Source organism: Numenius arquata, chromosome 1, assembly GCF_964106895.1.
Source record: "Numenius arquata chromosome 1, bNumArq3.hap1.1, whole genome shotgun sequence".
Classification (NCBI taxonomy): domain Eukaryota; kingdom Metazoa; phylum Chordata; class Aves; order Charadriiformes; family Scolopacidae; genus Numenius; species Numenius arquata.
This window is the reverse complement of record NC_133576.1, coordinates 42,956,565-42,971,961: the sequence shown is the minus strand read 5'-3', so window position 1 is coordinate 42,971,961 and position 15,397 is coordinate 42,956,565. Positions and strand designations below refer to the sequence as shown.

At 43.9% G+C, this 15,397-nt stretch overlaps 1 protein-coding gene across 1 annotated transcript in view; it reads right to left on the bottom strand.

Moving 5' to 3' along the window:
• Positions 1 to 13,868: 13,868 nt before the first annotated feature.
• The window catches only part of PCP4 (Purkinje cell protein 4), a 51,600-nt gene continuing 50,071 nt past the window's right edge, over positions 13,869 to 15,397 (bottom strand). The window contains exon 3 of the mRNA XM_074156086.1: positions 13,869 to 14,217. Coding sequence (XP_074012187.1) covers positions 14,090 to 14,217 — 128 coding nt within the window. The 3' untranslated portion in view covers positions 13,869 to 14,089. The remainder of the gene's footprint in view (positions 14,218 to 15,397) is intronic.

Here is a 15,397-nt window from a genome sequence, read left to right as displayed (position 1 = left end):
TAAATGTTAACAGTTTCAAGAAAATAGATAAGGGCTATAACCCAGCACCCAGAAAAAATCCCAACTAGTTAAATTGTTCCATTACTGGAATACAAAGACAATCATCCATCAACATGTCAACAAAGTTTTAAAAGGTGGCTCCTCATTTTTTCCAGGAGAAATAGTGCTTTCTACATGACTCTGGAAACTACACTTCTAAAAAAGAAAAAAAAAAAGAACTTTTAACCCCAGAGGCTCAGATTTGCTCCTTATTTTAGCAATGCAGCTGTTACCAAGGTAAGAAGCAGAGAAGCAGTACACTTGTCCAAAACTTGAGTTGAATGTAAAGCCTCTCTTGTTAAGCTAAGTGGGGAAAATAATATGGTTACTCTGCTGAACAGGGTATTTAGAAAGAAATCTCTCTTAGATCAATTAATTTGGTTGATTGTATGCAGGCGAGAAACAGATTTCTTTAAAGTATTTGGTCCTGGTTAATCAGAGAAGCCCAGTGTCAGGCTGTAGCAATGAGCTCTTTTTCTTTCTTTTCAGGTTAGAAAAAAAAAATATATTTTATAAAAATTATCCATTTCTCACTGATGATTTCCAACAGATTTTTTACTGTAGAATGAAAATCCCTAAATTGCTGTGAAATGAAGTCATAAATATCCTGGGTTATATAATAACAGCCTCATCTCCTCATTAGAAGTGATGTCTTCAGTATCGTTTGCTAATTTCTAATTTTTTCCAAGTTTGGTGAAAACTGGTTTGCAAGTAGTCCACCTCCAACGCCTGGCCTCTGTTGTTGAGGGATTTATTAGATGTGTTTCCAAGTCTCCACTAACTGTGACTTTCCAGTCTATTAACTATTTACAGCTGGTATCACATAAGCATTTCTAACATAAGCACTGCTGTAATGAATGTAGATGCTATATAAATAAGGAAGGAGTAATGGATTGGATCAACTCCATCTGGAAATGGGATAAATTTCTCTCTGTCTCAGGCAGGAGCTCTTTCCATAGGACCAAACTGAGGTGAGCTTCTCGCTGGAGAAAGAGGCTGGATACTTTCAAGGCTGTGCTGGAAGACAGCTTGCTGCAGCCACTGAAGCCTGCAGCAGGACCTAAATAGGCAATGGGTCAGCTGGGTTTGCCCTCCAGAAAATGGAATTTCAGTGCCAGCAAAAGGTCCTGTTCCCCAGCTTCAAAGCTGACCTTGACTGAGCAGATGCATCCAGTGTGACTGCAGAAGCTGAGAAGGATGCGTTCCCTCCCCAAGCTCAGCCATTTCTAATACAGCAGAGATGGCAGCAAGGAGCTCTTAGGAGCACATTCACAGGTGTGAAGATTACCAGGCTGCTGTACTCTTTCCCTGATGAATGCAGACACCTGACACTCATCTTCCACTTTGCAGTCCCAGGAAGATGTCTGTAGTAGCTGTACCTCAGCAATACTATTGCACCTGCCAGGAATTACGGGCATCGCTGCTCTGAGCTTTCAAGACAAGGAGCACATCTGAGATTTATTCAAACAGTAGTGAGGAAAATACCTGTTCCATCCTACCGGGTCTTCCTCAAAACTCTCCTTGCAGGCCAGGCTTGCACAACTGCTAATAGATGTAGACATATAACAAGGCAGAATTTGTTTGGTTTTATTTTTGATGGAACAGCTATATCAAAAAACAATCAGATGTCACTGCAGCAATGTTTATAAACGGATGGCTAATAACTGGAAGCTGGTGCAAATTAAGTCAGATTTATTTTGCTTTAGGTGAGAGCTTGTTAATAACAGTGAAATACACTACGAAGAGAGGCGTTGCTAAACCTCCCTGCTTGGCAGAAACCTCATCCATCACGGAATTGCTGCAGTTGAATATAGCACATTTACACAGTCTGTGAAAGATTTGCAAAAGCACCCAAGAGATTAAAGTGCCTAAGTGCCAATGACTTTAAATGTACTTGCTTCTGCAAATTTCATCCCCTGAGACTTCAGTAAACCTAGTAACATACAAAAATACAGTCTGAAGTGTGATCCAGCTTTACATAAGCTTGGCAAGTCTTGCTTTTGTTTTAATTTGACTGATATTGTAAGGTGAAAACAAAAATGACTGCTTTTTCAGAAATTATCAGACTGGAAAGTAGCATTTGTAATAATACTTCACTTGATAGACTCACTAATACAAGTGTTCCTGAATGCCAACAGAGAAGATGTTTTTCAGTGGAAATCAAGAAGTTACTTTATGTCAGAGAAGAGACAAGCAAAGGGAATTAACTGGCCTTGGCTAATCATCTCACCTAAAGAATACCGCTGCTGATAGAGCACGTGAAAATGGATTCACAAGAGGGAATAACACAGCCTAAAGCATGCAAACAAAAGGAACCTTTTAAAGTTGATTTGCATCAGAGGCCTCAGCCTATTGTCTAAAAATAATAATGTTGACTCCAGCAAACCAATCAAGCCTTGTCTGTAGTGTATCAACAGAAAAGCTATTCATCTGAGAATATTTTAGCAAGAAGCAGAAGGAAAATCAAGACAGAGTGGTATTTGGTTGCTAGGACAAAGAAAAAGCAACGCGAATGTGTGCCTGTTCGTGCCACAATAGCCAAGGCACTCCCTGAAAGTCTCGCAGCAGCTGAGGAATCAACTTTCAGTGTAAATGTGTCTTCCTTGGCCATGTGGGTTTGTATTCCCGGGATGCAAAACATTTTTCGGTGACGTTTTGCAAGTCTTAGATCCATCACCTACGTGTTGTCAGCTATTTCCAAGGCAGAGAATTAGAAGGACACTCCAGAAGTGGCAAGCAGGCTGCTGCAATGTGAATTGCAAAGGGCACCGGGTGATGTCTTCAAGGATTTCTGATGAATATCCTTTTGAACGTAGCAGTCACTTCCCCACACACCTGTTTTGGTTATCATTTAAGTTTGCTGTGTGGGAACACAATTCCCACATTTGGCAGCACCAAAGCTGCCTGTGGGCTGCCCGCCCGTGCCTGCAGGCACGCTGCATCCACCTGCAAGAGCAGGCTGAGTTTTAGGAGACTCTCAGACAGACACGGAGTGGTAAATTTTGAAGTGATAACTTTCAGTACCGGCAGTGGGGAAGCAGATCCAAGAGTTTTATCTCACCTTTTTGCAGCAGCACATCCTCACTTGTGCCGCAGTCCTGCAGCCCAGCCTCCACGCTGCTGGGCTGCTTGTGCAGGGAGGTGGCACACGATGCAAATAAAATTCAAGGGCAGAAAGAAAGTGTAAGTCATGCTGGTGTACCCAGGGCTGTTCAGTTCCTGCTTAGCAGCTGCACATCACTGGTGTACATTTGAGCCAGAGCTCTGACTGTGCATTGGCACTGAAGGAATGCCGTGCAGATGAAAAAGGGATGTTTATAATTTTGTGTTTGTTTCCTCAAAGGAGAATTGTCTGCTTCTACACGGACAAAAAATGTCATCACGAGAATTCCCCTTCTCACTGGATACTTTCAGGATTTCCTTTACTCTTTGTATCTTTACTCTCTTAATTTTTTCTGTGTTGCTAGTCCCAACCTTGAAGCTTTGGCAGCTATAAACTATAAATACTATTGAAAATTACTTATTTAAATTAGTCTTCTTGACTACAAAGATTGCAGGATTACAATTTCAATATGCAGCACAGAATCAAGATAATGGGCTCTTAATTCAGATGATGGGCATTAACTCATGTGCATATGTAAAAACGGAGCAAATGTAGGTAGCTTTCTAGTGCCAAGAAAAACTTATATTAATGGAAAGTGCTTCTTTAACTATGAAACAACAATTTACTTCTTTTGTATAAAAGTATACAGAATATGATGCATAATGCATGCTTTTCCCTTGTGTGGATCTGCACAGCAATACTGAAAAAGAGCAGACATAGGAGAGCAAATCATCCATCTTCTTGCTATGCAGCAGATGTCAATAAACTGGAGTTTGTGTTCCATTCTATTAAAACCCCAATGTCCCAGACAATAACCTGTCTTTCAATAAATGCAGGTCTAATGTCCATTGAGATGTGAGCTAATGCCGAGCGGAAAATGACTTCTGTGTTTACCTACTTCCAAATTGTATTTTATCCATTTTCATTTACCAGATAAAAACAATTGATTGCCTTAACCTATCCTTTGTAAAGAAAAAGGCTCTATGATCAGGAGAATATTGATGGCAGAATTCTAGTGGAATAAAATTTCTCTCCCTCTGAACAATGATTTTAATTTCTCCAAACATGATGTCGCCCAATTCACTTTTTAAGCCCAAGATGCAAGAGATGTTTCGGGCATTCTCCAGAGACTGTAGGTGCCATATGTCAGGGGAAAGTCCAGAGGGCGAACTGCAGGATGACTGATCAAATACTGAGATTTTTATTTTTAACTCAAAGACAGAATTTACACAGCACAGCTGTGATCCCTAAATGTCTGCCAATTGCCTTGCATAACTTGAACACATTGCAATGCCTCAGCGCTTGCAAAGTTGCCCAGGTATCCCCTAAAGACAACACTATACTGTTTAGTTTTACATAACTGAATGGGAAATATCGAAGTAATTCATTATATCAGCAAAAGAGCGAGTGGGAAATGAAATGCTCCAGCTCTTCAACATCAGGCAATCACCTCCCTCACTCACCACCGTTCCCCCTCCACCCACCCTTCCTGCTGTAATTCCCTACCCACACCCTATGCCTCCTCCTTAATGCACTGTCATTACATATGTCCCCTTCACCTTTCCCATAACCCTTCCCTTTCCACTACAGCAATCACCTTCACTCACCCCTGGCTCCCATGCTTTGCTGCCATCTCCCACCAGTGTGTCCACTTTGTCCTCTTCCCTGGTTGCTGGGGCCCGACAAGTGGTGCCTGACGCTGGGATCACTCTGGGCTTTAAGGGAGTGTGCTGACTCTACAGCCCTGTGGCTGATCAACTAAAAGGTCTAATGCTGGTGCTTTTTTTTGGCCTGACTGGTGTTTTAGCAATGAGGGCCAGCAAGGCTGGCAGAGGCGTGCTCCCATCAGCTAACAGATTATGCTGCAAGCAAGTCCCACCTCAAGGCTGTGCAGGACCGGGCTGAGTTTTGTCTAAATATCTCATAATCAGAGATTTAAAACAAACAAACAAAACATAGTCCTGCAAAGGGGACCTCCATGTGATATTAAAGTGGGGACCAGATACATTTCCCACGTCTGGCTTGTGGGCAGCACGGCACCACCTGTGGAGAAGAGCGGGAAGTGGGACTGCACCAGCCCTGGGCAGGGGTGCAGCAAAGCAGGGACGCAATCAGCAACGTCCCTGCTGCTGAGAGGAGCCAGTCTGCTGTCACCGCAACAACTGAGTTTGGCCACAACAGGAGGAGGGTTATAGGTATGCCTGTGCTGCGCAAAGAAATCGCAGAATCACAGAATCTTCTTGGTTGGAAGGGACCTTTGAGACATCGAGTCAAACCAAAAAAAAAAAAAAAAAACAAAACCAAACCAAAAAACCAACACCAAACACCAAAACCAAACCAAAACAAACACCCACAACCCCACACCACACCCACCCACAAACAGACACAAACCAACAATCTCGGGCAGTGGAGCATGCCCTGAAGTGCCATGTCTACACGCTTCTTAAATACCTCCAGGGATGGCGACTCCACCACCTCCCTGGGCAGGCTGTTCCAGTGCCTGACCACTCTCTCAGTAAAGTAATTCTTCCTGGTATCTAATCTAATCCTCCCCTGCCGCAACTTCAAACCATTTCCTCTGGTCCTGTCATTATTCCCTTGGGAGAAGAGTCCAACACCCACCTCTCTACACCCTCCTTTCAGGTAGTTGTAGAGGGCAATGAGGTCCCCCCTCAGCCTCCTCTTCTCCAAACTAAGCAAGCCCAGTTCCCTCAGCCTCTCCTCATATGACTTGTTCTCTAGACCCCTCACCAGCTTGGTGGCTCTCCTCTGGACACACTCCAGCAGCTCAATGTCCTTCCTGTAGTGAGTGGCCCAGAACTGAACACAGCACTCGAGGTGAGGCCTCACCAGGGCCGAGTACAGAGGCACCATCACTTCCCTGCTCCTGCTGGCCACGCTATTCCTGATACAGGCCAGGATGCCGTTGGCCTTCTTGGCCACCTGGGCACACTGCTGGCTCATGTTCAGCCGGCTGTCCACCAACACCCCCAGGTCCTTTTCTGCTGGGCAGCTTTCCAGCCACTCTTCCCCAAGCCTGCAGCGTTGCCTGGGGTTGTTGTGACCGAATGTCTCACTGTGGCTTGTGTGTGTGATCTGAACTATTTTAATGCATTTGAAAGAGATGCCAGTCTTCTGTGGGTGTGTCAATTTTCCCCTTGCTGTAGTTATTATTGCTGTTGTTGTTATTAATCGTTGCCACCATCTTGTGGTTATTTTTTTATGTCATTCACTATATTAAATGTGGACTTGACTCCCAAGAAGAAATGACAATGGTTAAAGAAAAACAGTGATATCGTTTTGCCAAAAGCTGGGAACTAAGTACAGAAAGTCACTATACTTTGTGTACTTGATGAGACCAACAGATCCTCCCCTCACGCACCCTCCCTCTGTCACATTAGTCCTGAAGACTTCAGCGGAAATATTTATGGTGGAAACTACCACTGAATGTGAGTAATAGTATCGGTTTGGCCTTTGTGAAAGAGCATTAAATCACAACGCACTGAGAAGGGGCAAGAGTCCTCAGGCTTATTTCAAGAGCTATTTTTAGATATGGATATTCAGTCAAATAATTATTCATCACAAGTAAAGGCAAGATAACTGTTAAAAATAAAATAGGAACCTTTTAAACCTTTTCTGAGCTTCCAAAAAAGGCTGATTTAGAGATCATTGACGCTTCTGCACCTGACTGTAATAATTTAGTAATGGGAAAGAGGCAAGCACAAAAAAGTCTGAACCAATTACAGTTTCTTCCAGTTTTCAGGCCAAAGAACTGAAGATAAAGACATTTACCTGGATTTCTGTATCATCTCGGTATTGCAGAGGTGCAGTGGGACTATAAAATTAAGAAAGGTGTTTTACAGCCAATATAGTCTCTTGTAGAAAAGAAGAGGAAAACCCTGACTAGAGAGACAGCAGAGAGGCTCCATATTCAGAGGAAATGATGTTCTGACTATAAGCCAACAAAATAATGCTGTCACAAAAAATGCCAAAAGCCATTCAAATTTGTGGTAAGGGAATCGTCACTTGTAAAATAGTCAAGATAATTATGCTGCTGTGCTTGGCACTGGTTACGTTTCATTTGGATGGCTGCATTTCATTTCAGGCACACAAATAAATTGGCAGAGTTCAAAGAAGAATAACAAAAAATAATGAAAAGTGTTGGAAAAGGAGACCTACGAGATAAGGTTAGGGAAACTGGGTATATCTGGTCTGGAACAAATTAATCTAAATGGAAGGAGGGAGGATTTAGGTTAAGTACAAACCAACCTTTATAGCTTTAAGAAAAGTTCAGCCATGGAACAAGCTGCCAAGGAAGGTTTTAGCCTCACCATCACTAGAGATACTAAAAGGCAAGAGACCATCTGTCAGGCAGAGTTTAGGGATTAAAAAAAAAAGGAAAAAAAAAAAAAAGCACTGCCACAATTTAAGAGTTGAGCTAAATAACCCATTCGCGACTAGACTTTAATGAACTAGAAGTGGCATGGCTTCTCTTTTTCGGGAAAGTCCCGAGATCTATTCACTGTGAATATTGTCTTGATCATATAAACCAACACAAGTCAATTCTGCTGATTTCAGATTGGGAAGGCTATCTGCATTTAAGTATTTACAGAATATAGATCTCTAAATACTAATTTACTAATATCAATAATACACTCTCCTCTCCTTTTTTTCCCATCAGGCTTTGAATGTGTGTATAGAACTAGTATTGAAAAAAGAATATTTCATTTAGGTTAAACCATAATTAAAATCTGATGTTTGTCATATCCTTTATTATTGCAAGTAAATAATGGGCCAGCACAGGCCTGCCCAGTGACCTGGGGCTTGTGATAACTCCATTCAAAAAGATTTCAGATCAGGTCAAAAATTAGGTGAGTGGTAAATGGTCAGTAATGGATATAAAAGCATTTCTGCATTGCCATACAATTATGGCAGACACCAGAGTATGAGCGTCTCCTGCAGCCTCACGGTAAAGTGCTGGCTGTCAGAAGGCACCTTAGGAAGCTTACTCTTGATGCTAGGCATTTGGTAGCTTGTGGGTCTTAAGGAAACATTGAGCAACCTAGCCCAAACGGCCTTCAGCAGTGATTCAGCTGAACCACTGGGACTTTATTTTGGAAGTTTCCACAGTCAGCTGCCAGGTCTAAAATGGGAGCTGGCAGGTAATGACTGAGGGTAGCAGAGGACACCTAAGATGCCTCTCGGATACAGAGACCTCTGGTTATGCCTACATGAGAGCCCCACCACTGAGGGCTAAATGTGCATCCCAACCATGTCCCAAGCGTGGGCTGTTTTACCACCTGAGTTAGTATCACGTCCTCCCTCATCCACACCATCCTCAGGCTTTGGCTTTCATGAAGGTTAAATGGTGACACACTCCAGCTGGTCTTCTGAGGTGGGGGAGCAGGGACCATGGCCATTGGCAATGCTTGCTGTCTCGCTTCAGAATGTTCGCATTCTGCTGCCCGGCTCCTCAGGATCCAGTGGGCTTTGGACTGGCATTTGGGATGTGTTGAGTGGCGGGTAGGGATTCACTGGCCTGTCTAAACACCTTCTGGTAGTGGCCAGCTTCATGTCAGAGCTCCCTTAAGGCATGAGCCCTGAAACAGGCTGGACGTGAGTAGTCAATTACCTGAGCTGAAATCACCTTTGGACGGCTCAGTAAGTTTCGGCAGCACTTGCCCTTTTCTCATTTCCCAGCTGTGCTCCTCAATTTCTCAGAGGGTTCCCTTCCACCCGTTCACCTCTGCATATTCCAGCAGATGCTTTCTCTGACATATTTGGGCTGCCGTGCATGGGTCGAGGTACTTGGGAGCAATTCCAAAGAGACTGCAGGCTGAGGGGTTGCACCAGGTCAGGAGCAGATAGTGGAGCCTCCTGTTTCAGCGAGCAGTCTGGTGGGCTTGGTCTGCCACAAGAAACCTGGCAGGGACCCTGCTGCACCCACTCTGGACCTGCCTGGGGGATCTTCCCAGTTTCTTGGGCTCCAAGCACGGCACAGTGCAGCTCGGGTGACTGAGGGCAAATAAGCCAGGGGAGGGAAATGTCACTTGTTTCCATGAGGCCTCTGACCTTCACACATACGACCAAAAGCTATCTGCATCCCTCTGTCCTCCCTGGGAGTGACACTGGGATATGGAAAGGGACAGAGCCCTAATGTGGACAGGGAGACTGCAGGGCACAGTGGGGCTGGCAGCTCCCTGGGGCCAGGACCATGGGAGCTGCAGCCAGGAGCAGGGCAGACACTGAGCACCAGGACACCCCCAGCCCTGGGCATTGGACACCTCCCTTGGGATGGGCCAAGGCCAGGACATTAGTCTGGGGATGGGCCCAGCTTGGTGCAACTGTGGCCAGGCAGGGCAGGGATGTGGGGAGCTGGAGAATGGCCCCGCTTTGGTGTCACTGGGACAGGGGCTGATGGCCCTGGGGAGCTGAAGAGCTGATGTGGATTCCTGGGGCCTGGGTAGGGTAGTGGAGCCCCAGGGGGCTTACATGGGGTCCTGGCCATGGTTAAGGTGAGGGAGCCCCAGAGGTGGGCAGGGGCAGTCAGGGCTGTTGGTGCCCTCATGGACCTGACATGTTCTTCCTCTCTTCGCAGGTCTTAAAGAGCCTTCTGTAAAACTAAGGAGCAAAGAACAGGATTTTTCATGTAGAAAGCACTGATATAACAATTTGTCACCTCACTTTTCATCATCCCCCTTTTCAGGTGATTTTTTAAGAAATTCCATAACCTAGATGCCGTTGGCGACACCCCGTTCCTGTGAGAACCGGACATGCCATCCCACCCTTCTGGCTCCTGCCCCTTAACGTGTTGTCTTTTTGCAAGAGGACCTGACCATTTGTTCCCAGACCACTTAACTTCTCCAAGAGGTGTTCATGAGAGTCCTGTCAAAATTTCTTCAAAATCCAGGTGCACCTGGGTTACCATTACCCAACTGTTTACTCCATCAGCAACTGCCAGCAGATTTGTGAATCACAGCTGCTGCCAGGTTGGCGTTGACTTCTTACGGTTGTATTATGAAATATCATAGTTTCTCTCGAGCTACCTAATGAAGACAGTTTTTGGATATGTCTGAATCCTTCTAGAGCCCTTTCTACAATCTGTTATTAATTCATCACCACCTATTCCCCTGGAATTGAGGCCAGCATGAGCAATGAGTTGAACGAAGCAGCTGCTGTGTATCTGAGCTCCTCTACAAGACGTAGGTGAACCTCATCCATTCCTGGCGATCTGTTGTTACTAATTTTGCCAGGTTACTCCAAACTCTTCTACTGGCATTTCAGTTTGAGAATGAATTCCTCAGGTTGATGTATTACAGAAAAGAACCCTGTACCCCTATTGTGGGAGCCTCTGCTCTGAGCATTAATGCAAGATGGATTTCTACCTTCTGCAAGACCTCTGCTTCTCCACATCCCCACAATTGTCCAGTAGGCCATCAGTCAGAGCAGTGTTTGAAAAAAAAGTTTCATTTATAACTCTGCACCTTCAGCAAACCGCAGGTTGGCTCTGGCTTGCCTTTCTGTGTTTCGCTTGATAGAATTCACATCCTTTGCTGTTTTCCTCATTTGGGCATTCTTGTGCTTTCTGACGGCATTTTTTTACTTCTAACAGTCTCCTTTGCTGTTTACTTCTAAAGGTTATTTTACGGTCCAGGCAACAATGTGAACAAAGGATTTCTAAGGCTCAGGCAATTGTTCTGGTTGTTCAACTGTAGGTTATTCTCTTTTGGGACAATCTGACAGTAATTTGGAGTAGAAGCTGTACGGATGTGTCTGGGGAGGCTGTGGGTGTATGTGGTGGGAGTGATAACCCTGTTTCCTGCAAAATCTACTGCTCTGAATAATCTTCTGTGCTACCTACAGGAACTTTTGGTTTATCAGCGCAGATATCGACCTAAGTTAAATTTTTCTTTCCATGATTTGGTTACTCCCAGCTAGGAGTGCCAGTTAACTACAGAGCTGAGTGAGTGTCTGGAATTTAAAAGATACATATAATATCTGGAATGTTTAAGTGTCCTCTTTCACCCATCTTTGCGAAGTTCCTGGTTGAATCAAACTCCTTTCCTCACCTCAGCAATATCCAGAAAGGTCTTTGAAAAGTATGAGTTAATGGTCAGAAAGGAAATTAAAAACTGCCACCTTGGATATGAACAAAGGATCAACGAAAAGCAAGACTCTAAGTGAGAAAGCTCTCCTCTCCTGGGAACAGGAACTGAATCTGTGATGCAAACACATTTTCATAAAAAGGAAATTGTCTGATGGGGCAGCCACAATTAATCCAAATTCCATGCAAGTTCACTATTTCCTCGTTATGTTTCACTGTATATTAAGACTGTATTCGTAAGATGCACTCTGAACTTCACATTAAAGAATAGCCCTGCTGCTAAAAGAGCCATAATTCATTTACTAACAGCCCTTGTTGCTGTGCTTCAATAATGTAATCGTTTTCTCCATGTCCCAACCATATGATTATTCCTGTTGTGTAGGAAATTTAAGTCCAAGGAATGTCAGATCAAATATAAAAGCCTAGTGCTTACCCATAGTTTTTATTCAATTAAGTAGCCATTACAGAGCTCATGCTATTTCAAATGACATAATGCAGAATGCAAATGCAGTCCTTTATTACAGATATATGTTCATCTAAACAAAATGGCACCAACACAATCCAAACCCATTACAATTTTTAAATTATTATGCTAAGGCGATTATTATATGGTGAGCAGTCTCTGTGAAAGACAAGTGGGGAATCCGTGGCCTCCACAAACCACACTCTGAGCAGAGCAGCAGCATTATTTGAGGTTTGTTTGTGAAATTCCTAAATGCAGAGAAACAGTGCTGCTAAAATATGCTCCTAGAGAGAAAGCACTGAGCTGCAGCTTGGAGCACTCTTGACTTGGCAGGTGATGTATCATGCATAGGGCCGGACCTCACACAGACAGAGGTGCCTAAGGCAAGGTCTGGGCTACATTTAGATGTTTATCCCCAAACTAAGATCTAAAAAACCATGTCCATTCTCACCCAGTCTTGCTGTGTTTATTAAGCACCTCACATGTCATCTCTGCATGGGCCTTCTACCTTGCCCCCAGGACCCATAAGTCTTTCTCTGCTCAACATCTCAGAGGGCTCCACCCAATCAGCACGGTCTCAGAACTCCTATCACCCACCATATGGTTTGGGCTTCTCACTAAATTGTTGCCCAGCGCCGTAAGTGCCTTAACCTGCATAAGGCTGAAGGCCTTCCCTTTGCAGCCCTGCAGCCCACCTTCAAGCACTGCTCTACACCCCTTCAGTATTGCCGCTATGGTGGGCCCTCATGGAAAATGATTGCCACCCATGTGAGATCCTTCCTTTCCCTCTACTCTTACCCTTTGGATGTAGCTTTCCATTTACATGAGGGGTCTGATGATGTATGTGTCCTCTGCCCTGGTGATGAGAATATTCCTGTGGGAGGTGGGAGAGGAAGAAATGAATCTCTCTAGGCAGAGCTGGGAATTATACCTTAATCTTTCACACCTGAAGCAGTTCAGTTCCGGGCTGTTCAGCGGAAGGCAGGCAGGCTGTCACCACTCACCATACCTGCCTTTGTCAGTCTGGAGGGGAGGCTCATGCTGCCTTTCTTGGAGAACCACTGCAAACACCAGTCCTTCAGAAAACGCTTCTGTCTCTGATTTCCCTAGAGACAACGATGCCTACTGGAGCCCCTAAATCTGCTGATGAAGCCAAGAAAAGGATGAGACTTTTTTACAAATCTCTGTGTAGTGCATTTCCTGCTCGCTCAATCTAAATAGCTTCTTTTTCTTAGTACAAGGAATGTGTTTAAACCTTTTCTGAACTTTCCTGCTGTGCTACGGGCAGCCATTTCCTGATCAGGTCAGAAGCTAGGCAAGATCCTTGCTTAGATCCAGCCTGAAACTGGTGTTACTGTTTTACAACAGGGAGAAAAATACAAGCACTTCCCAATTCAAGACAGACACTGCTGCGGCTGGGTTTTGTGAATCAAAAACTGGGCTAATACAGTGATAAAGTAAGGGGCTCATATAAAGTGCAATGCAGAACAGTGCAAATGGAGACAGAGAGTCTGTTATGATTAACTCATCAAATACTGAAAATAATATGAAAAGAGAGAGATGGAATAGAAATAGTTACTGATTATGTAGAGTGAAAAGCTGCATCAAAAAGAGATTTTAGAGGGTTAGTTTCTATTTTTACAAACAAACAAAAAATCCCCACCAAAACAAAAAACAAAACTTCCAAAGGTTTCTGGGTTGGTTTTTGTATTTTTTGTCTGATTCGTTATTTTTTTCTATAATAGTCAATGTGGTCCAGCTGGGTAATTCTGAATGTTACCATGCACAAGAGGAAGGACTGGGACAATTTCCCCACTTAAGCCACCTTATTGGCATAATCGCAAGACAAAAATAAACTGCTCGCTGCTTTCTACACCTCTTCCGTTCATGCCAGCTTCTCTCTGCAACTTTTTACTCTCAGCTCATTACAAGAAAGTAATTTTATTGTCACATTTGGCTGGCAGCTGGAATTCTCCAAATGAGGTAAGCAGGGCTGAGACACGTGCTCTCATCCCTCAGCAAAAACCTTGTAACATACGGTGCTCTTATGTCTCCAAGCTTTACGTCAGGAGAAAAACAGGCATCTGGGCTAGGTTCATTTGTAACGCTGTGGTTGCTGGATTAATATGAAAAGACAGATGAAGGCAGACACTTTAATTACTTCACCCTAACTTTTTATTACAACATCAAGTAAACTGGTGAGTTACAGAGGATCATGGGCGTGAAACATCTGGAATGAAGTCACACACAAGCTCATGGTTTGTTATCTGCCAATGGGGTTTTAAATATTGATAATTTCTGTACATGCATCTTTGTGTTATTTCTGATTTTCTTGATAAATCATTTCAGGATTACTTTGTTTTAAGCCGTGAGGTAGCTACTAAGACTGGGACCCCGCTTTTTTCTTCTGGAATTTTCTGAACTGGGACTGTATTGCCACAGCCGCCCGCTCTGTCTCTGGCGCATCCATGTCTATGTCAAATTCCTCTTGAACCTTCTTCTGCCCATCTGCTCAAAGAAAACAAAACAAAACATCAGAAGTTTTTTCAAACAGTGATAATCACTGGACAGCACAGGTGAAAAACCCTGCTCCTCTCTCCTTCACAGACACAAGCCATGACAATGGGAAGCATATTCAGAAAAAAAAATGGGACCAGTTTCAGCAAACACAGCTGACCAAATCCCTCACTTCCTCCCAACGGCAGAGTCTGTGCCAGCCTGTTGGTAGCTAGGCACCAAGGAGTGACACCCAAATGATGCTCAGCAGTCACTGAGCATCACCCTGATGCTGGAGTAACTCCCCTCCTGCCTGGAGAGCCAACAGTGAGGGGCAGAGAGACCATCCTTATCCCCATGTTTACTCTAAAACAAAGCCACCTTAAAATATTTTAAAATAGGGATTAAGACCCTGTTCCTATCACATCTCCTGCATTAGAGGAAGACATAATACTTCTTAAGGCAAATTTCTATCCTTTTCACTTGTTTCCTGCCTCATCCCTTTCAACATGTACCACTCTTCCCCTTTGAATCATTTATGTTCAATCTCTCTGCCACTGTGCTGCTTCTCTCACTTCTCTTTGGGCTCTGTTGTTGCCTTTCAGCCTCAGTCCTTGGCTCTTTGCCTTCCTTTATTCCCAGTCCTCAGCTTTTGGTTCAACTGCATTCATCCTCCACATGGACAACCCAGCTGACATTGCTGAATTTTGCTCCATCCACCTACGTGTTAACAGTGCAGCACTGGGAAAAATCCTGCCCTCTTTGCAAAGATATCCCTAATCTGCCTGGACTGAAAAAGTGAGAACGTACATTCACTCCACTAACCTCGTCATACCCCTGTTTCTCTTCTCTAGAAACTTCTTTGTTAAACTCACTTATATAATTGCTGTATCCCAGTCCTGCAGTGAACGCCATGCCAGTATTCTGCAAACAGCTCTACTTACAACAGCTGTGGGAATTCACCCATTTTGAACCACTTTGCTTTTTATTCGTGAGATTAATACCTCCAGGATGCTCATCTCCAAGTACCGTTAATGCAAATCAAGGGAAACACTTTCATTGTACTATTAAAATGAAAAGAAACTTATTCCCCACTGTCTCTCTTCTTCCCAGTAGAGAACAGCGATACCATTTCATGATTTTCGCATGAGTCTTGCAGTATTTCTTGCTTTTACTTCTTGCTCTTATTCAG